At 39.2% G+C, this 23,152-nt stretch overlaps 1 protein-coding gene across 1 annotated transcript in view; it reads right to left on the bottom strand.

Annotated features, from left to right (window-relative positions):
• The window catches only part of ENOX2 (ecto-NOX disulfide-thiol exchanger 2), a 339,831-nt gene that overhangs the window by 92,377 nt on the left and 224,302 nt on the right, over window positions 1-23,152 (bottom strand). The window contains exons 5-6 of the mRNA XM_090263952.1: window positions 16,824-17,030; window positions 1,335-1,568 (exon numbers count right to left, since the gene is read on the bottom strand). Coding sequence (XP_090120078.1) covers window positions 1,335-1,568; window positions 16,824-17,030 — 441 coding nt within the window. The remainder of the gene's footprint in view (window positions 1-1,334; window positions 1,569-16,823; window positions 17,031-23,152) is intronic.

Raw genomic sequence — 23,152 nt, 5'->3', positions numbered from 1 at the left:
TTCAGTCTTGGACTAGTACCTTACCAATGCTTTCAGCCTTTCCTCAAAACATACCATTATTTCTGTGTCTCTATTCTAGACTCTATGCTTTCTGCTTTTCTCTTACAGGAAGAAAAAATCAATCCAAACAAAGCATTTCTTAAATATATGAATCCCTTAGGTCGGTGATTTGTAACCTTTTTCATTTCATGACACACATAAATTAGTTACTAAAATTCTGTGACACACCAAAAAAATATTTTTTGCTGATCTGACAAAAAATAGTTATAATTTTGATTCATTCAAACTGGATGGCTATTGTTTTGTTGGCTGTTGCTTTTTTTTATTTGGCAATCTAAGGGAAAAGAGGTCAGTGCCCCTGACTAAATAGTCAGGTATTGCATGTTTTAAAAATTCTTGTGGCATACCAGTGTGTCTCTTGCAGCTCACTGGTTGAAAATTGCTGCCTTAGGCAATATGATGCAAACAAGTTTGGTGAATGAGACCTATGTAAAGCACAATTAGCAGAATCTTGCTGAGCCTAAAGCGCAAGAAGCAGGAGAACTTCATATCATTAGAGCTGGGTTGGTGCCATCAATAAGATCAATGGGACACCAGTGTACATCTAAAAAAATCAACCATACTCAAAGAATGAAAAAGACTGAATTTGAGCTACTAACTAATGTTAAATTAGCAAAAAAGGTTCTGAGGGTCAAGCAAGAGAAACAGGAATCAAAACCAAAGGGGAAGCAGTCTCATTTATCAATGTCTAGAAGTCTCTATGGACACTTTGTGAAATAATTTGACCATTAAGCGATGAAACGAGTCCTCTTTTAGTTGGTGGTAGCTAAGTATTTGAGTAATTTAAGAAGAATCTACAGTGGCTACACTGGGGTCCTCCTTTTTCTCATATATAGAATGGAGATTTTTATCAGAGTTTTTCAGGATCACATCAAGTTCCATCACTCTAATTTATTCTGATTTAGAATTAAAAACTAACTTGTTGTCCTCAACAAAAGTGTGTGTGGGGGGGTGCTTTCATGTCCCAAGTCATTGATCACAGCTAAAATCCTCCAATGTGGAAAGTGGGGACAGCTTGTTTATTTCCAGAAACTTGATGTGTTGAGATAAAAGTGCCATCCCTTGAGACAGTGAAGGAACAGTAACACAGGTGGCAGGAACAGATTTTCTAATTCTTTTAGGTATACCTCTATCTATAAAGCTCCAACACAAGAACTGTTTATAATCCATTAGTGGATAATTCAAGGGATAACTGCCAAAACTATAAATATATTTATTAAGTTTCCCCAAAAAAGAAAGTTATTTTAATCACAAAGCTTGAATGCTTTCTATACCTTTTAGTTTTTCGGCAACAATGCTGCATTCATGATCTGAATAGTGAACCACTGGGGGCGGGGATGGTGGGCGCAATCTTTCTTCTTCCATCCGTCTACGGTGGCGTTCTTCCCTTGCTAGCATACGCTGTTTGCATTCCCACTCATACAGGTCATCTCGAGCCTGTGCAAAATCAACATGGAGCCGGCCTGTGTCCTTCTTGTCAGTGCTAGAGCCCAAGCGAATGCGGTAACCTAAATGTACAAGAGGGAGACAGAGGAATATAAGAGTAGTCCAGTAAGTGAGCAACTGTAACTACCTTTCCAAGTGTAGTGCTTCAGATGCAGGTGCAGAAGTTTCAAGTGACCATATAACCCCAAATTTCCTCCCCACTACTAGCAAGGTGAACTATCAAAGGACTTAGATTATACTCTCATCTCTGATAACAGTTTACTATTCTATTGGTTGAGTCAGTCTTGTTTGTAAGTGCTCCTTTCATCCATCTGCAATCTTACCTCTGGCAGAGGGAGGCTCTCTGGGTAATGGTATCAATAGCAAGTCTTATAATGACAAAAGCACAAATTACAACAAACAAATCAAAAAATGGGATTACATCAAACTCAGAAGGAACAATAAAGAAATAAATGACAACTTACAGAATGGGAGAAAGTTTTTACAAACCATATAGCTGATAAAGGGTTAATATGAAAAATATGGAAAGAACTCAACTCAATAACAAGAAAGAATCCAATTAAAAATGGGCAGAACTAAATAGACATTTCTCAAAGATGACATCAAAATGGCCAACAGACACATGAAAAGATACTCAACATCCCTAATCATCATGGAAATGCAAATCAGAACCTCAATGAGATGTTACTTCACACCTGTCAGAATGGCTATAGTCAACAAGACAAGTGACAACAGGTGCTAGCAAGGATGTGGAAAAAAGGGAACTGTTATATATTGTTGGCACAAAAGTAAATTTGTCCAACCACTATGCAAAACAACATGGAGGTTCCCCGCCACCCCCCCCAAAATCAACAAACAAGTGCTGGTGAGGATGTGGAAAAAAGGTAACCCTATTGCATTGTTGGTGGGAATGCAGACTGGTGCAGCCACTGTGGAAAACAGTATGGAATTTCCTCAAAAATCTCAAAATGTAACTGCCTTTTGACTCAGCAATTCCACCACTGGGAATATACCCTAAGAATCCCAAAACACCAAATTCAAAAGAACTTTTGCACCCCAATGTTCATAGAAGCACTATTTACAATAAGCAAGTGTTGGAAACAGCCTAAGTGCCCATCAGTGGATGAATGGATTAAAAACTGTGGTACATCTACACAATGGAATACTATGCAGCAGAAAGAAAGAGGAGGAATTCCTACCCTTTGTGACACCACGGATGGAACTGGAGACTAGTATGCTAAGTGAAATAAGCCAGTCAGTGAAAGACAAATACCATATAATCTCACTTATAAGAGGAATCTAATGAACAAAATAAACTAATAAGCAAAGCAGAACCAGAGACATGGAAACAGAAAACAGATTGACAACTGTCAGAGGAAAGTGGGGACGGAGGGAATAGTGGAAAGAAGGGGAAGGGACTAGTCAAAGAACATATATGAAGGACCCATGGGTATGGACAACGGTATAGAGGTGGACTATGGGAATGGGGGTGGGGCAGGATGGAGGAGGGCAAAGGGGGAAAAGTTGGGACAACTATAAGAGAATAAATAAGAATTTTTTAAAAAGTAGGGAAACAAAAAATAGTAAGTCTACCATTGCTATCCAGCAATTTCACTTCCAGGCATATACCCAAATAAAATAAAAACAGGATTTTGATGAGAAATATGCACTCCCATTTTTATCGCAGCATTATTCACAATAATCAAGATATGGAAAACAACCCAAATGCCAGTCAGTGGATGAATGGATAACAAGGATATGGAACTTGGACACAATGGAAAAATTTTCAGCCATAAGAAGGGAAGATATATTCCCATTTGTGACAATATGGATGGACCTTGAGCACATTATGGTGAGTGAGATAAATCAAACAGAGTAAGAGAGGTACTGTAATGACATCACTTACATGTAGAATATAAAAAATTTAAATCTTTAAAAAAAAAGTGAGAGATAGTAAAATAATGGTTACCAGGAAGTGAGTGTGGATAAAAGTGATGGTGTTTCATGGTACAAACCTGTAACAAGTAGTAAATAAGCCAGAGAGACCTAAAGCACAGTATAATATAGAAAATAAATCCTACTACAATATTGTAATGTGATAAATATTGCTAATCAGCAATCACATTACAATATATAAATGTATCAAAGTAATATACACCTTACTCAATGTTACATGTCAAATTTGTTCAATTAAAAAAAAAATGCGTCATACAGCATCATGGACTAGTAAGAATGGAAAAGGTGGCCTGAAACTGTGTTGTCTTTGAATAACTTTAAGAGTGTCAGTCATATCACCACACAGAAATTTAATACAATTTATTTATTTTTAAGACCAAAGTAAAAATTTTATTGTGGTAAGAGCGCTGAATATGAGATATACCCTCTTAACAAAATTTTAATTGCAACAGCTTGGCATTTCAAACCTGAAAATTGTTTCCTAGATGTGTTTGGCAAGTCTGAACCAATTTGTTTCAGAGTGGAAAATAAGATATGATAAAGTGGTGTGTTATCCAGAGGTATATATTTTGGAATCTGTAAAAAAGTGGTAGTGTGCTTATAATATAGTGGTATAGGACCAGGATTCAGAAAACCAGGATTGGAGTCCACACCTCTACTTTGTGCAAGTTGTCCTACCCAAGTTAAGTCAATTAACAAAAAATGAAAAAAATTCATTTTTACTAACTTTTAGTTTCAGAAGCTGAACTAGCTGTTTCCATACACATTTGTTTCATTCTCAGCACAAGCTTGCAGAGTTAACTCCTGCCTTAAACAACTAAAAATATGGACAATATATATGAAATAATGGTTTTCAAGACATTGGACATTGGGCAATGAAGACAGAGATCACTGAGAGACAAGAATGAAATGAAATGATTCCTATGATTTCCTCATTTGTTGCCTGGAGAATTGTTGCCTGGAGAATTTCCAGGCCTCTGCACAGGGAGCAGAGGAGGGGAACTCAGGTAAAATATAGTGACCTTCCTGAGTTGAGGAGATTGAAGTGGGAATCCAGGGAGACTATGGTAGAGTTTGTATGGCAGAGTAGTGGAAAGAAAAAAGCTACACAGAGAAAAAAAAGATCTGAAGAGAGTCCTCCACTATTATTTAGCTGAGTATTGATGCTTAACCTACATGTATGTGTGTGAAAACTACCTGAGCATCAGAGGTGGCAATCCCTGGAATTCATACAGGGCTGGGTATAATTCCCTTTTACACCAACCAGAGCAGAGAAACTAATAATTCACAGAGTATAGGGTAATCAGAAGAGTTTAGCCTTAATTAGTGAAGAAAAGTCAGCTTTAGACTAAACCCTACTCTGGTTCTATTGAAGAAAGCTAAAAAAACAAACAAACAAAAAAACCCCAAGATCTAAAAGATAAAACATTTTCCAAGTTACTTAACTGCATCCCAGAACAAAGCTCAATAATATTTATAGGAATGAAAAAATATCTGGCACCCAATAAGGTAAAAAGTAATATTGTCTGGTATCCAATAAAAAAATTATGTAATCTGGAAAAAAGCAGAAAATCATAATACAAAATATGAATTAATCAAAACAGACTCAGACATAATATAGATGATATAATAATAGATAAGGACATAAAAACAACTATTATAATTGGATTTCATGTGCTTAATAAGCTAGAGAAAATATTGAACATATTAAGTAGAAACACAAAAGACATAAAAAAGAACCAAGATCAAAATGCTACAGATTTAAACTATAATGTCTAAGTTAAAAAATACTAGGGAATAGGATCAATGGTAAATTAGACATTGCAGAAGAAAATATTGATGAACTTGAAGACATAGCAAAGAAACTATTTAAAATGAAATATATAAAGAAAAAAGACTGAACAAAAAATAAAGAGTACCAGTGAGCTGTGGAACAACTTCAAGGGACCTAATATATGCCTTATTGGAGCCCCAATTGAAGAGAGAGGTGGGAATAGAAAAAATAAGGGCAGAAAACTTTCCAGATTTAATGAATATTCAAAGATCTAAGAACTTCAATGAATTCCAAGCACAAGAAACATGAAGGAAATTACAACAAAGCACATCATGATTAAATTTCTCAACACCAGAAATAAAAAGACTATCTTAAAATTTGCCATAGACAAAAGATACATTATATACAGAAAAACAAAAAGATAAGGATAACATCATCTTTCTTGTCAGAAACAATGCAATCAAGAAGATAATGGAGCAACACCTGAAGGAGAGGGAACCTCTCAACCTAGAATTCTATGTCCAGAAAACATATCTTTCAAAAAGAAAGGTAGAATAAATTCTTTTTGAAAAAAATACAGAAAGAAATCACCAGGAGCATTATTATAAAAGATGAACTAACAAGCAAAACAGTGACGACTCATAGAGAGCAGGCTGACAGCTGTCTGGGAGAGGGAAGTTAAGGAGGTGAAGGGATTGAGCAAAAAATAAAAAAAGAGAAAATACTCATGGGCAGGGTCAACAGTTTGGTGATTGCTGTGGGGAGGGGAAGTGGAGGGAGGTGGAGGAGGGTAAAGGGGGGATAAATGGTGATGGAAGGAGACTTGACTTGGGGTGGTGAACACAATACAGTGTACAGATGATGTGCTGCAGAAGTGTGCACCTGAAACCTGTATAATTTTGTTAAACAGTGTCACCACAATAAATTCAATAAAAAAGAAAAATAAATAACAAATTAAAAAATACGGTTAAATGAAATTGAAACTCAGGGAAAATGATATCATATGGAAATATGGATCTATACAAAGGAAGGAAGAGCACATAAAATATATAATTGCATTTATATGAAACTCTAGAAAATTTACACTAATCAGACATAAAAAGGATCAGTGGTTGCCTGAGGAGGGCAATTGAGAGGGGCAGGAGGACAGTATTATAAAAGGTGCATGAAGAAAGCTTTTGGATGAAGTGGACATATTCATTATTTTGATTCTAGTGATGGCTTCAAAACTATAGGTTTGTGTCAATTATATCAAATTATATGTTTGAAATATATGAAGTTCATTTTATGTCAATTATTATACCTCAATAAAGCTGTTATAAAGAGGAATGCTTAGTAACACTGAAACTGACACATTCTTGTTAGAAAGAGGAAGAATACATTTCATAAGCAAACTTTGCTAGGGCCCTTTACAGTTTACAATGTACTTTCATACCCATTCATCTTATTTGATCACTGGAACCATCAGAAAAATGGAGCTGTTAATGATTATATTGCCTGTTCTGCCAGGATCATGGAGAGGATCACAAGAGGACGATAGGAAAGCTTTGTATAAACATCCCCCAAAATACTGTGATGCTATGACGACAGTGTCCTGTGCACAATGCCAGCTCCCAAAGCTCTTCAAACTCCAGTAGAAAAAAAATCTGTTATTTCTACATTTCTAGCCCCTTTTCTAAGTCATTTTTGTTTATTTTAATATCTCTTTTTTTTTAATTATATTTTTTGGTTATTCAATTACAGTTGTCCCATTTTTCCCTCATTGCGCGCCCCTCCCAGCCCATCCCTTCTCCTACAATTATATCCCTCCCTGTTGTCCATGTCCATGAGTCATTCATATACATTCCTTGACCAGACCCTTCCCTTACTTATCCCCCTTCTCTCCCTCCGCCCTCCCCCCTACTAACTACTATTCTAGTCTTTGCCTATTTAGTTCGTTTGTTTGTGTTGCTCTTTAGTTTCCTGTATTGGGTGATATCATATGGTATTTTTCTTTCTTTGCCTGGCTTATTTCACTAAGCATAATTCTCTCTGGTTGCATCCATGTTGTCGCAAATGGCAGGAGTTCCTTCTTTCTTCCTGCTACATAGTATTCCATTGTGTAGATGTACCACAGTTTTTTGATCCACTCATCTACAGATGGACACTTAGGCTGTTTCCAGCACTTAGCTATTGTAAACAGGACTGCGATGAACATAGGGGTGCATAAGTTTTTTTGAATTAGGGTTTTAGGATTTTTCGGGTATAATCCTAGCAGTGGAATCACTGGTTCAAATGGCAGTTCCATTTTTAGTTTTTTGAGGTAATTCCATACTGTTTTCCATAGTGGCTGCACCAGTCTGCATTCCCACCAACAGTGCAGTAGGGTTCCCGTTTCTCCACATCCTCGCCAGCACTTGTTGTTTGTTGATTTGTTGATGATGGCCATTCTGACAGGTGTAAGGTGGTATCTCATTGTGGTTTTTACTTGCATCTCTCTGATGGCCAAAGATGTTGAGCATTTTTTCATGTGCCTATGGACCTTCTGTATGTCCTCTTCGGAGAAGTGTGTGTTCAGGACCTTTGCCCATTTTTTAATTGGGTTGTTTGTTTTCTTGATGTTGAGTCGTATAAGCTCTTTATATATTTTGGAGATCAGTCCCCTGTCTGTGATATCATTGGCAAATATGTTTTCCCATATGGTTGGTTTCCTTTTCATCTTGCTGATGTTTTCTTTTGCTGACCAGAAAATTTTTAGTTTGATGTAGTCCCATTTGTTTATTTTTTCCTTTATTTCTCTTGCCTTATGAGATGTATCTGTGAAGATATTGTTACGTGTGATATCTGAAATTTTCCTGCCTATGTTTTCCTCTAGGACTTTTATGGTATCACGGCTTACATTTAAGTCTTTCATCCATCTTGAGTTTATTCTCGTGTGTGGTGTAAGTTGGTGGTCTAGTTTCATTTTTTTGCACGTCCCTATCCAGTTCTCCCAGCACGATTTTTTAAAGAGGCTCTTCTCATTCCATTTTATGTTCCTTCCTCCTTTATCAAAGATTAGTTGACCATAGAGGCCTGGGTTTATTTCTGGGCTTTCAATTCTGTTCCACTGATCTATATGTCTGTTCTTATGCCAGTACCAGACTGTTTTGATCACAGTGGCTTTGTAGTATTGTTTGATGTCTGGTATCGTGATTCCTCCTGCTGTGTTCTTCTGTTTCAAGATTGCTTTTGCTATTCGGGGTCTTTTTTGGTTCCATATGAATTTTTGGAGGATTTGTTCTAGGTCAGTGAAATATGTCATTGGTATTTTAATAGGGATTGCATTGAATTTGTAAATTGCTTTGGGTAGTATGGCCATTTTGATGATGTTGATTCTTCCCATCCAAGAACATGGTATTTGCCTCCATTTATTTGTATCTTCCTTAATTTCTTTCTTCAATGTTGCATAATTTTCAGTGTACAGGTCTTTTATCTCTTTGGTTAAGTTTATTCCTAGGTACTTTATTTTTCTTGTTGCTATAGTAAGTGGTATTTTCTTTTTTGCTTCTGTCTCTGCTCTTTTATTGTTGGTGTACAGAAATGCCTTAGATTTCTGTATATTTATTTTGTACCCTGCTATTTTGCCAAAATCACTTATTATATCAAGTAGTCTTTTAGTGGAGTTTATAGGGTTTTCTAGGTATACTATCATGTCGTCTGCAAATAGTGATAGTTTTACTTCTTCTTTCCCAATTTGGATGCCTTTTATTTCTTTTTCTTGTCTGATTGCTGTGGCTAGGACTTCCAACACTATGTTGAATAGAAGTGGGGAGAGTGGACAGCCTTGTCTAGTTCCTGATTTCAGGAAGAATGCTTTCAGTTTTTGCCCATTGAGTATGATGTTGGCCTCAGGCTTCTCATATATAGCCTTAATGATGTTAAGGTATGCTCCCACCATTCCCATTTTGCTGAGTGTTTTCAACATAAATGGGTGTTGTACTTTATCAAATGCTTTTTCTGCATCTATAGATATGATCATGTGATTTTTGTCTTTCATTTTGTTTAGGTGATGTATTATATTTATTGATTTGCGAATATTCAACCATCCTTGCATCCCTGGGATGAATCCCAGTTGATCATGGTGTATGATCTTTTTGATGTACTGTTGGATCCTGTTTGCCAAAATTTTATTGAGGATTTTAGCATCTAAGTTCATCAGTGATATTGGCCTGTAGTTTTCTTTCTTTGCTGTGTCTTGACCTGGTTTTGGGATTAGGGTAATACTGGCTTCATAGAAAGAGTTTGGGACTTTCTCCTCTTCTTGGATTTTTTGCAATAGTTTGAGGAGGGTAGGAGTTAGTTTTTCTCTAAATGTTTTGTAAAATTCGCCCGTGAAGCCATCCGGTCCAGGGCTTTTGTGTGCAGGGAGATTTTGGATTACTGTTTCAATTTCCTTCTTTGTTATTGGTCTGTTGAGACTTTCTACTTCTTCTTGATTTAGTTTTGGAAGGTTATATGTTTCTAGAAATCTGTCCATTTCTACTAGGTTGTCAAATTTCTTGCCATATAGTTGTTTGTAGTAATTTCTTATAATTGTTTGTATTTCTGAGGTATCAGTTGTGATTTCTCCTCTTTCATTTCTGATTTTGTTTATTTGGGTCTTCTCTCTTTTTTTCTTAATGAGCGTGGCTAGAGGCTTGTCAATTTTGTTTATTTTTTCAAAGAACCAGCTCCTAGTTTTGTTGATTTTTTGGATTGTTCTTTTAGTTTCTATGTCATTTAATTCTGCTTTGATCTTGATGCTTTCCTTTCTTGTTTTTGCCCTAGGCTTTGTTTGTTGTTGCTGTTCTAGTTCTTGTAGCTTTATGGTTAGGTTTTTATTTGAGATTCTTCTAGCCTTTTCAGATATGCCTGTATTGCCATGAACTTCCCTCTTAGGACTGCTTTTGCTGTGTCCCATAGGTTTTGGGCTGTTGTGTGTTCATTGTCATTAGTTTGTAGAAATTTCTTGATTTCCTCTTTGATGTCATTGTTAACCCATTCGTTATTTAAGAGCGTGTTATTCATTCTCCATGAGTTTGGGTGTCTTTGATTTTTTTCCCTGAGGTTGATTTTTAGTTTCAAGGCATTGTGGTCTGAAAAGATCCTTGATATGATTTCAATTTTCTTGAATTTGTTGAGGCTTGTTTTGTGACCTATCATGTGATCTATCTTTGAAAATGTCCCATGGGCCTTTGAAAAGAATGTATATTTTGCTTCTTTGGGGTGAAAAGTTCTATATATATAAGTCCATGTGGTTTAGTGTGTTGTTCAATGCCTGTATATCCTTGGTGTTTCTTTGCTTGAATGATCTGTCTATTGTTGATAATGGAGTGTTGAAGTCCCCTACTATGAGTGTGTTGTTGTTGATATCCTTCTTGTGGTCTTCTAGTATTTGCTTTATGTATTTGGGTGCTCCTATGTTGGGTGCATATATGTTTATCAGTGTTATATCTTCTTGAAAGGATGTAGGCTCAGTTATTCTAGCGGTGGCCTGATCCAACAGGAAACATGAACCACCCTTCAGAATTCATCCCTCCTTGAGGCAAGGGAGTCAGACTTTGGCACCACTGCCAGTCAGTCAGTCAGTCATTGTCTGTGGGCTGTGCCTCTAGGCCAGGATGGAGAGGGATGTGGGGGATGTAACATCTCAAGGAAGCACCTGTTTAGCAGAAGGCAGAGCTCTGGAAAAGAAGGTGACTGTGAGCTGTTAGCAGTCATAGCAGCTGGGGGGTTGGGTGCACCAGCCCAGGAAAGGTGGTCTGTGCGGGGTAACAGCACCTTCTCTGCAATCTGCTACCCTTCTCTACTGTATAAGTGAGGGGAGAAGAGGAGACCAGGTGAGAAGGAACCACTGCCCAAGTGGTCACTGAAGTCACTGAACAGCCCACTCTGGCTGCCAATGTCAGTTCCAAAGACCTGGCCCCTGCACCAGCCAGTCTCGCAGCCAGTCTCGCAGCCAATCAGAAGACCTCCTAACAGGGCAGTTCCTGTGATAATGTGACCCTATATATGCCCCTAAACCACTCTACTACCCTCCATCGCCCAATTGCCTCCCTTTCAGGTCAAGATTCAATGGAGTAGAGAATCTGAGGACCCAGGACCTTTGACCTCACTTTAGCACATTGGTATATTTATCACCAAAACTTTCTTTAAAAAAAAAAATTCTATTGATTATGCTATTACAGTTGTCTCAGTTTTTCTCCTTTTGCCACCCTCCAACCAGCACCCCTTACTCCCTTAGGCAATCCCCTCAGCACTTTTCATGTCCATGGGTCATGCGTATAAGTTCTCTGGCTACTCTGCTTCCTATACTGTACTTTATATCCCCAGGGCTATTCTGTATCTACCTATTTGTACTTCTTAATCCCATCATCTCTTCCTTTACCTATTCCCTCACATGCCACTCCCATCTGGCAACCATCAAAATGCTCTCTGTGTCCATGATACTGGCACTTTTTGTTTGCTTTAACCCTGGCTGGTTTGGCTCAGTGGATTGAGCGTCGGCCTGCGAGCTAAGTGTCGCTGGTTCGATCTTCCAGTCAGGGCACATCAGAGAAGGAAAACTCTGACCCCAAAAAACCTCCGCTGCCTTGCGGCATACCTCTTCAGGGGAAAGGCTAAGGGAGTAAACCCCGACAGAAAATCCGGAGCCGGAGTCCCTAAGGCGGTTTGACGTTGTAGTCAACACCGGCAACTCCTGCGGCGCACCTGAAGCCAAGCTGTATTGACTCCGTCTTTCCCTTGGACCCTTCAGCTGCGAAGAGAGGGGGGGCCTGCTGCATGGGCAACAGCAGACCCTCCATATCACCCTGCCCAGGCTCTGTAGCTTCAGCTTCACTGGAGAGGACACTCCAGCGTCATGGCAAGATGTCGATTCAACACGGGAGGAGACAGATACCGTGTCACTCCCGAGTCGGACTGCACAACCATTCTCGGCGGTGCAGATAGACTCTTAAGAAGCTACACAATCGTCTCTCGAGATGGACGGCTGCCGACGACGGATATCTTCTTGATGAATCATTCCTTTAAGTGTTATGAAATGTCCTTCTTTGTCTCTTTTTATTGCCCTTGCTTTGAAATCCGTTTTGTCTGATATGAGGACTGCTACCCCAGCTTTTTTTTTAAGGTCCATTAGCTTGAAATACTTTTTTATATCCCTTTACTTTCAGTCTATGTAAATCTTTTGTTTTGAGGTGTATTTCTTGTAAACAGCAAATATGTGGGTCCTGTTTTCTTATCCATTCCGTTACCCTATGTCTTTTAATGGGAGCATTTAATCCATTTACATTTAACGTTATTATTGACATGTATTTATTCATTTCCCTTTTGTGTCTCTGTTCCTCTACTCTTTTTTTTTGTTTTTTCTCTTCCTTTTTCTTAGAATATTCCCTTTAGCATCTCTTGCAATGCTGGTTTGGTGGAGAGGTATTCTTTTAGTCTTCCTTTGTCTGAGAAACTCCTTATTTCACCTTCTATTTTGAATGAGAGCCTTGCTGGGTAGAGTATTCTTGGTTGTAGGCCTTTGTTTTTCATTGCTTGAAATATTTTTGACCATTCCCTCTGGCTTGTAATGTTTCTGTTGAGAAATCGGTCGATAGCCTTATTGGAGCTCCCTTGTAAGTTATTTGCTGTTTTTCTCTTGCTGCTTTTAGGATTCTCTCTTTGTCTTGGAATGTTGCCATTTTAACTATGATGTGCCTTGGAGTGGGTTTTTGGGATTCCTCTTTATTGGAACTCTCAGTGCTTCTTGGACTTGCATAGCTTTTTCTCTCATCAGGTTGGGAAAACTTTCTGTCACTATTTCTCCTATCAGTTTTTCAATTCCATGCTCCTTTTCTTCTCCCTCTCTTATTCCTATGATCCTGATATTATTTTTTCTAATGCTATCCTGTAATTCCCTTACATCTTGTTCAAATTTTTTAATCTTTTTTCATTTTGCTGTATCATTTGAGAATTATTACCTACATTATCCTCTAACTCACTAATCCGATCCTCTGCTTCGTTTAGTCTGCTTTTGACTGATTCTACTATGTTTTTCAGTTCAGAGATTGCATTCTTCATTTCTTCCTGGTTCTTGTTGATAGTTTCTATGTCTTTTTTTATGCTGGTGTAGTTCTCTGCAAGTTCCCTGTAATTTTCTTGGATCTGTTGGTAACTTCCTTGGAGGTTGTCATAGTTGTTTTTGAGGTTGTCGAGCATATTGAGCTTCTTCACCGCCATAGTTTTGAATTCCATGTCTGACATTTGGGCTATGTCTATTCCATCTACGTCTTTTTCTGGGGATTCCTCTTTTCTTTTCATTGAGAAGTTGTTTCTGCATCTTACCATGGTGGATTCTTCTTGTTTGTTTTTGTTATTTGGATTTGTCTGCTTTGCCTTCCCACCTTTGTGGTATGAGATTCTTTATGGTAGATCTGGGGGTTTCAGTGGTGCAGTCTCTTTGATCTCCTGAGCCTGATGTTCTTGGGGGACCTTTATATCATTTGTTTATGCTGTCTGGTTATATTTCAGATTTTTTTGTTAGGATATTCCTTCTGGCTTGTTGATTGAGAGTCACTCTATCCACTTTATCTCGAATTCTTTTGTGGAGATGTCCGTTTTAGCCTTGGTGTGTCGCCTTCTTTTTCTGCGTCCACAACTGGTCTAGTGTGGCGGTTCAGAGGTTCTTGTTTCTTGCCGCAGTGGTGCGCGTCCGCGGTTGCTGGCACGGCGCGCTCCCTTGTTGCCCGCTGGAGCCAGTTTAGGTGTCCTTGAGCGCGAGCCCCTGCAGGGGTGGGGCGGCGGAGAGCTTGCCCCGCGATTGGGCCTATTGTTGCCAGGCTGAGGTGGTTCCGTGTTCGCGCTGAGGTGTCCCTGCACGCGTCCCTGCACGCGCGCGAGCGGCCTGAGAACTTGCCCCGCGATTGGTGCCTATTGTCCCCGGGCTGAGGTTTTTTCCCGCTAGCGTGCCGTGCCCTTAGTCCTGCTGAGCCGAGCTCCAGGAATTGGTCTCTTGCCTCTTAGGGCGGGGCCGCAGACACCTGTGCTCAGTGTAAGTGAGCGTCTGTGAGTCGTTGCCGCCCGCTGTTCTGGCGCAGCAGCGGACTGCCTTCCCTCACCCATCTGGGTGGGCACGAACAGAGCCTGAGCTAGTGGTCTGCTTTCCGGCCTGGGGCTCAGCGCCCACAGGAGCTGTCTAGGGGTATCTGCACACGGTCCTCTGCGTGTTCAGTGGGCCCTCCCTGTGCCCATTGGGGCACTGACCTTATGTCTGTTGGGGCATGTCTGAGGGACGCCTGGACTCACGGCCCCGCGCACCTGGGCCAGTGAGTGAGAGCACTTCCCTCTGCGTGCCCCCGTGACCCAAGGGTAGGGTTGGGGATTGGATGAGTGCACCACTGCGCCTGTGCTCCTCAAGAATGGCCTACCACCCCCAAACTTTCTTCCCCTCTCCACCATCCACTAAAGAAAAATATAAAGGAGAATTATGTTCTCACTTGCCCGGCTGCACGCTGTCTCCTGTCCTTCAGTGCCAATGCCACTTGGTTGAGTCCGGTCTCTGCCAGCGGGCAGAGATTCGCTCTCCTCCCAACTCCTCTCCAGGGTAGCCTGTGGTTGCCAAAAAGCCTTTGTGTACTTCCAGCCACAGCTCAGGCAGCCGTCCCAGTCAGGAATCCCGTTTTGTCCCCTTTTCCTCCGCTATCCTCACTAAACAGGTTGTTCCCAGATGGATTTTCTCTAATCCAGCAGTGCCTTGGCTCGACTCCTGCCAGTGTCCAGCTGCTCACTGAGATGTTCTGTCTGCAATTAGCCCAAACTGCAGACGGGTCTCGGGAGCCAGAAACCGCAGCCTCTCCTCACTCCGCCATCTTCCTCAGTTTCTGCTAACAGGTATGTCCTCAGGTTTCAGCCGCACAGTTTCCTCTCCACAGAACATCAAAGGCCCATGGGACCTCCAGGCTGGCTCTGCCCTTCTGCCCCTCCCTGGAGCCTCCTCCTTCCGGCAGCGAAGGTGCAGCTCTAATCTCTTTTTTAATGTGGGAGAATAGCCATCCAATTCTAGCACTTGTGAACTTTCATTTAAATGGCAAAATTTAGTTGTTTTCACATCACTGATTGCAATTCCTTTGGCAGCCTTGAGAATATTTCCAGAAGGTGATAGTTACCAGGGAGCAGATTTGGGTGATATATAGATGGATGCTGCCTGAGCAGCATGTCATCTTTTATGTACAACTGTTCAGGGCTTTTCAACCTTTTAAGTTCTTACTAAAATAGTCTATTGTGGGATGCTCTATTATCATTGCTAAGTGATGTCGAATGTTCAGCAGATAGATTTTACAGCACTTAGCAAATTTAATTTGAGTATTCCACACCTGGCTCCTCCTCTCTTTTCTCATGTTACCAGTCTACTTTTTCAAACCATCATTACCTTTTCCCTGGTCTATTACAATAGGAGTCTACTGACCGCCTCTCCTCTTTTCTCTTCTCTTCTCCAATTCATTTTTATACAGAGCTGTCAAATTAATCTTTCAGAAACAATCATATTTCTTATTCAAAAATTCCTTCAACAATTCTCTATTACCTGATGAATAAAGACCCATCTAAGTCATTCACAACTGATGTTTTCCCTCCTCCTTTCATGTCTATGAGGTACACAAACCACTACTCATTGCTTCTTTGAATGTGCATCTAAACTTACCACCTTTGTACGTTTTCTCATGCTATATTTATGCCACATTGTTTACATCCAAATGTTTTCTCTTTGACAAAGAATTGGTCCAAATGCTACCTTTCTTGATAAACCCAGGAGTCAGAAAGCTTCTCTCTGTCTCTGTTTCTTTCTGCAAGCTTGTCTGCCCCGTTCTTTGCTGTATCCTCAGAAACATAGTATTCTGCTAAGTAGTCAACAAATATTAGTTAACTCATTTCCATAAATAATTTTGAGCAACTATTTTTGTTCCAGGTTATGTGCTAGATGCTGGGGATTCAAAGATAAATAAGACACAGTCCCTTCCCCTAAAGAGTTCACACTCTGGTGGTAGATACAAATGTAGAGATAGTTCTAGCATGGTGCTCTAGGTGTCATGCTAGGACAAAGTAGTGAGTGTTGTGGAATCAATGAGGAAGGGGTGCCCAAATCAGCCCGGGGAAGAGTGGGCTGAGACTCAGAGAGAAGTCTGAGAAAGATTTCCAGAAAAGGTTATGATTGAGCTGGAGCTTTAGGGTGTGAAGATGTGTGTATAATGTGTAGGGATGGAAAAGGTAATTATAGTCAGAGGAAAAGGCTCAAAACACCATGACACATTCTGGGAACTAGAGTTAATTTTCTGTTGTTGGGACATATGTATGAGGGAAGGATTGGGTGGTAACACTGAAAGGTAAAGCAGATCATTAAGGTCTTTAGATGCTATTTACAAGGAAGCTGTTTGGAGTTATCCCATAGAAAACTGGGAACTACTGAATGACTTTAAAGGAAGATGTTAAATGGTAGCATGCATTTAAATCTCTGAAGGCAAGAGGGGGCACTATTAGGCCCAAACTTCAGCTGCCACAGATGCAGATACACTAATCCCAATGTCTACACTGTGCCTGACCAAACACCTACCAGAAAGATAAAGGGCTTTGTCCACCATGTACTCCTCAGCAAAGCGAATGTGACAAAAGTTCTTCTTGCTCTTCCGAATAGCAATGATCTCTCCACACTTTTCGAATACTTCCACTATGATCTGTTCTGTCCCATTTTCAGGCAGGCCACCCACAAATACTGTTTTGCATCCTGGTGGTCGTTCTCGGGTTGCAGGAGGTGGAAGATCTAAGTGTAAATGCAAAAGCATTAGAAATTACAATGTTTGCTCAGAACAGACCTCTTTGAAACTTAACATGTCACAGAGATAGCCTACTGTACTGACCAGACTTTTGCCTAAGAGTGCCTGAAGCATGTGACCCCAAGGTGCTCATCTCCACTCCACAGCAAATTGGTTGCATGAACCTGAAACATCATTTTATTCAATGGTTTGGTGCCTGTAATGGCTACAGGATAGACTCAGATCTGTGTGCCTGTCTCATCCAGATATCTTTAATTTTGTTCTTTAATTTTGTTGTGACAACCCAGCTATGCTTGATTTTCAGTCATTTTTATTAAGAAGACAGCTAATTGGGGGAAATTACACTTAGTTTCAACTCTCATTTTCAGAAATTCTCAGAACCAGTGGGACAATGGTTTGTGTAATTTAGTTTGTAGTTACTGTATTCTCTCTGTTGATTCTTACTGAAATAATTTTTCAAGGATCAATTTGAAAATGATGAGGTGAACATTTACAAAAATATTTATAGCTCTCAGAATTATTTGATTAACAATGTCAGCCAGAATACAAATGATCCTTTTTTATGTTTTGTTTTTTTGATAGCAGTGAGTCCTTCCTCAAACTCCTTGATGGAGACCTGAGGTTGAGAGCTAACCATGAAGCATTTAGAGGAACCAATGAATGCCAGCAGAGAAAGTAAATTCATTTGGGAAATCATTAACTAAAGTGAGATAAATTTAGCTACGGAGAGACATTAAAAACCTACTTAATGAGAGATTCTCCCTCTGCTTAAAAAATGGGCTTCCTACTCACTCATACACGAAGCCTGTTTTATCTGCCAGCTCCTTGTTGCTATTTATATGTATGTATCAAAGCATTTTCCAAGCAAAACCCTATAGTTCACAGCTCCCCAAAACAAATCGTGGTGGTCAAGGGTTTTTTTACTATTGGTTTTGGATCTGCAAGGATTTATTCTGTGTAATCTGTTCTCTCCATTGAGCTTTTAACAATAATTCTCAGTTCAAAATTTGGAGAGCTCAATAATCAGTGATTATAGCTCACACACAAAAATAAATGAGTCTCACTTTTAGATTAGGTCAAAATCCCAAGCAGGCTCTTATCCAAGTTGGCAAGGAGATGATTTGGGAGCTTGCTTGGGTATCAGCACCTTTAGCTTCTTCACTTTGCTACCACTGTCTGTCTTATCAGTGTGGCTCAGAATAATAAAGCTCTCTGTTTAGTCAATAAAAGGGGAGAGGTATTCTGGGAATTTAGAAAGCTTCTGTTAATTTTTAAATGCCTGTAGTTTTAAGAACTTACTGTACTGTTTTTTTTTTGTTGTTGTTGTTTTGTTTTTATCCATATGAGAAATTTAAAAGGAAAAAGAAAATAACCTAGTGAGCAGAGATCTGGAATATCTTAGTCATGAACACTGGGGAGGTTATACTTTTAGTCAGAAGGGGGAAGATAAGGTCCAGAATATCTTGAGAATTATGCTTCTGAGATTTTAAGGACTGGAAAGAATTCTAGATAACACATTTCCAGTGATTCTCAACTCTAGCAACACATGAGATTCAAGTTTGTAGTCAAACAAAGCAACAGCCAAAAATGCCTAGGCCCCACTCTAATAAACCTGATTTAATTAGCCTGGGATGCAGCCTGTGCATTATTTTTTAAAATCTCCTCAGGGAAGTCTAATATGCAGCTAGGACTGAAAACCACTGACTTGATCTAAACTCATATTACAGAGGAAAATTCTGAGTAAGGCTGAGTGACTCATTCAAGGTCATCAAGTTAGATAGACAAGGAACACGAACTTGGAACAGATAAACCTGGATTTAAACATTAACTTAATTACCCACTGTCTGTATGACCATGGAAGAACCTCTGGAAACCTCATTTTTCATCTCTAAAATAAGGATACTACCTTCTACCTTATAAGGTAGGATAATTGATAATCTACTATCTGTCCTGCACGTGGTACAATGCCTAGCACTTGATAAGTTGCCAGTAAATAGAAGTTATTACAGTGTTATCATTATTTACTATTATAGAACTCAGATTTGCTGATTGTCAATCTGGGGCTTTCTAAAGCGCTACCACAAGTGTGGAGTAGAGTGGTAGCTAAAACCTGGACTTCTAAACTCCTAGCTCTTTGTTTTATCCAGATCTTTAGATAAGACTGGTTTTGGGAAGGAATGACTTTTGTTTACAGAGGAATCTACGGCTGTGAAGACATATATGGTTCTGACCATGGAACATAATAGCCCAGCCACTGACTACATAGGAAAAAAATTGCAAGAGTGTACATATAGGAAGAGCAATGTTTTCAAATCAAAGACTTTAGAATAAAATCCTGTTTCAGGATCCTTCTGAAATTTGCTATTTAAAGGAATTTGATGGTAAAAAATCTTTTTGTGAAGCAAATAATCACCTTTTCATATTACTTGTTTGCTTAGTTAGGTCTACCTTAGGTCCATTGATGAACTCTTAGGAATGTCTTTACTGATGCAGTTACATGTAACATTGTAAAGACAAAGGCTCTTTCCCTTGACTACATTTGTGGGACTTAGAAATTCTGTGATGAAGTCATAGCCTATTAGATGGTGTCATTATTCTGTGGTGACTGGTAAGTAAAGGAGCATAAAAGCTACTAAGAGTAGTGTCAAGAATGTTGGGGATTTATTTATTTTCCTTGGGTAAATGTAGAAAGACTCTTTGATAGCATTTGCTGAGATTTAGGTGTATGCCACCAAGCAAGGCAATGGGCTGTACTATCTTCCTTAATGGATAGTACCCGTTCTTTAATTAACAGCTCAAAGCACTTTCTTTTCTGGGCCTGATTTTCTAATCCCACTGAAATACAGTGATCTGGGAACGGCAATGATGACTCCATAGGAGAACAAATTCAAAGTGCTAAGCTGTTAATCAGGTAAGGCGCTAAGCTCTTTTTTAACACCACTTTTACCACTCTGGATGGAAAAGAAAACATTCATGTAAAAAGATTCAAGATAACTGGGAATATAAAGAACTCTAATCTCTGGTAATGGAAAAGGAGGAGCTTCTAGCAATTCTAATTACAACTAAGCACCCACACTGGGGAGCTGTGTGGAGGCAATCAGCATTAAGATCAGAGTCACTGCTGATATTTGATGCAGAGACCAGCTTAGAGGACCTACAAGTCACTTGCGTCTTGCTTTTCAAAGGAGCATCACATATCACTCAACTGGTTTGCCAGAATTTACATATTTTAAACCTTTGAGTTGATTTTATTAGATCAAAATTGAGGGCCCACAACACAATCAGCAGGGGTCAGATATATTTTAGTAATCCAAACTGATTGGAAATTATAAGAAGGCTGGCAAATCTATTAATTCTCAATTTACCCACTTCCTCAAATTTTCTTTATAGAACCCAGTCCTAGGAACCAAAACCAATAAGGTAGGCCTGTTTTGAGATGGTAAAATTAAAAAAAAAAAAATTGCTCTTTTCTGGCTCATGGATTCTTTCTCATGTGCCTGGACACAGAAGATGATATTCTACCATTTATTCCACATGCACTGTTATTTCACAGTAGACTCAAAATGTAACCTCTCCATACATAAATTCTATTAGTTGGAGTAAAATATCTTGGCAAAATTGAATTCTCTGGAGAGGTGGTGCTGCCCTTTTACACCACCAACTGAGAACTGATTGAGAATGCAGTAAATCTCTGATAGCCAGCCCATGGAAAAAAAAAAAAGTAACTGATCCAGAAAGCTTTCTTTTGCCATATGTCTGACTCCTAGGAATCAGGGGATGTTGCTTGTGGGACAATGGGGTACTCGCTCACCATTTATCTTTAGGAGATTAGTACACAGTCAGCTGCAGTCTAGTTTCACCCATTGCATTTTTAGACCAAAATTGATTTTGCCTACTCTAGATCAGAGGGGTTACGTTACTAACAAAAGATCTCATGGCTATTTAGTGGTGGATATCTGGGATATGAAAGCACAAATGTGTCACTTCAGCGCTTGGACACTTAACCATTATACCATACTGCCTGTTCCACTAAAGGTACAAAGCTTTATGTGCCAACTATCAATTTCCCCTTGCTTTTCCTAATACATTTTGAGGGGCTTTTGCCTAAGTGAATTACTGTGGTGGCTACATTTTTAGGTCTGGATAAAACCTTGGAGGTGTCTAGTTTAATCTAACCAATATCCTTACTCCACAGAAAAAGAAACATACCCAGGGAGGTTATGTGACTAGCCCAAGATTTGGTGACAGAGCTGGGAGTAGAATGCAATTCTCTTGATATTTAACCTGGTAGTTTGTCCATTGTTACATAATACCATTTTTTTTGCATATTGAATGTATATTCACCTAGAAAAAGTATACTGGTCAGTTGGCTATGTGTCTGAAAACAGATTTAGAAGTTGTCAACATGTGGGGTAATTACTCCAGGCTCTCTAGTTTTTTCTTTCTACACCTCTGACTTCTCTTTTGTATCCATCCATCCATCCATCCATCAATCACTCTAGAAATATTTACTGAACACCTAATTTATGTCAGACACTTTTCTAACTGCTAGGGATACACCAGTGGGGGAAAAGAAAACAGACAAAAGTCCCTGCCTTTGTGAGGTTTAAATTCTATAAATTATATAGTTTGTTAAAAGATAATAAGTATTATGTAAAAAATAGAGTGTAAGTAGCATTAGGAGTGTAGTAGGGAGGGCTTCACTTTCAAATAGGTTGTCAGCATCACCAACACAGACACATTTGAACAAATACTTGAAGGAAGTAAGTAGGTTAGCCATAGAGCTATTTAGGGGAAAACTATTCCAGGTAGAAGGAAGAGCTGATTCAAAGACCCTATAATGGAAGATTGCCTGGTATGTTCATGGAACAGCATGGAAGTCAATATAACTGGACTTGTGAGTGACGAGCAGGAGAGTGCCAGGAGACAAAGTCAAAGAGACAATATGGGAGAAGGAGGAAAGATCATAAAGATCTAATGCATTAAATGGACTTTGGTCTTTTTTGTGAGTAAAACAGGGAGCCATTAAAGGGTTTTGAGTAGAGGAGGAACATGATCTGACTTAGGCTTTATCTTTTTTAAAACTGATTTTAGAGTGAGAGAGAGGAAGGGAGAGAGATACACATTGATTTGTTGTTCCATTTACTTATGCATTCATTGGCTGATTCTTGTATGTGCCCTGACCAGGGATCAAACCCACAGCCTTGGTGGTATTGGAATGATGCTCTAATCAACTTAGCTACCTGGCCAGGGCTGACTTAGGCTTTAAAAAGAACTACTTTGTCTGCTCTCTTGAGAATAGACTGTGAGGGGCAAGGGTGAAAGAGAAAAACCATTTAGTAGGCTATTTCAATAGTTTAGAAAATGTATAGTTGTGACTATAAACTGGGTCATGGTAGTGATTATCATGAGAGTAGTAAAATTATATGTAAATAAAGGTAGACCTGAGAGAGTTTTCTAACAGATTAAATATGGTCTGTGAGGGAAAGAAAGTTAGGTAAAGACAACCTTTAAGTTTTGACCAGAGCAACTGAAAGGATGGAGCTTCCACTATCTGAGATGGAGAAGGTTGCTAGTGGAAAAGGTTTGGGGGAAAAGATTAGAAGTTTTGTTTTGAACATATTAAGTTGAGGTGTCTACTTGATATTTAAATGGAGATAACAGATAGGCAGTTGAATATAAATTTGGGGTTCAGAGATAAGGTCTGAGCTACAAACGTAATTTAGGATTATTGGCATAGGATAGTTTTGCAGCCATGATATTGGATGAGATCATCAAAGGTATGAGTGTAGGTAGGGAATAGGTTCAAGGGGCTGAGCCATGGGGGTCTCCAATGATAAGAAGTCAGAGAGAACAGAAGGCTATAAACAAAGGAGACTGAAAAGGACAAACCAGTGTGGTGGGAGGAACACCAATAGTTTTCCTGGAAGCCAAGTGAAGAAAGTATATCAATAAGTAAGGAGTAATCAGCTGTATCATATATGGCTATCAGGTCAATTAGAAAAGAGTACTGAGAATTGACCACTGGATTTAATATTATAAGGTCACTAGTGTACTTAAACAAGAAACATTTTGAAAGAGAGGTGGGGCAAAAGTATAAATGAAGAGA

The sequence above is a fragment of the Furipterus horrens genome, unplaced genomic scaffold, assembly GCF_987537825.1.
Source record: "Furipterus horrens unplaced genomic scaffold, mFurHor1.1.pri manual_scaffold_17, whole genome shotgun sequence".
In the NCBI taxonomy this organism is placed as follows: domain Eukaryota; kingdom Metazoa; phylum Chordata; class Mammalia; order Chiroptera; family Furipteridae; genus Furipterus; species Furipterus horrens.
Note: the sequence above shows the minus strand (reverse complement) of the source record. Positions and strands in the feature narration are given on the sequence as shown.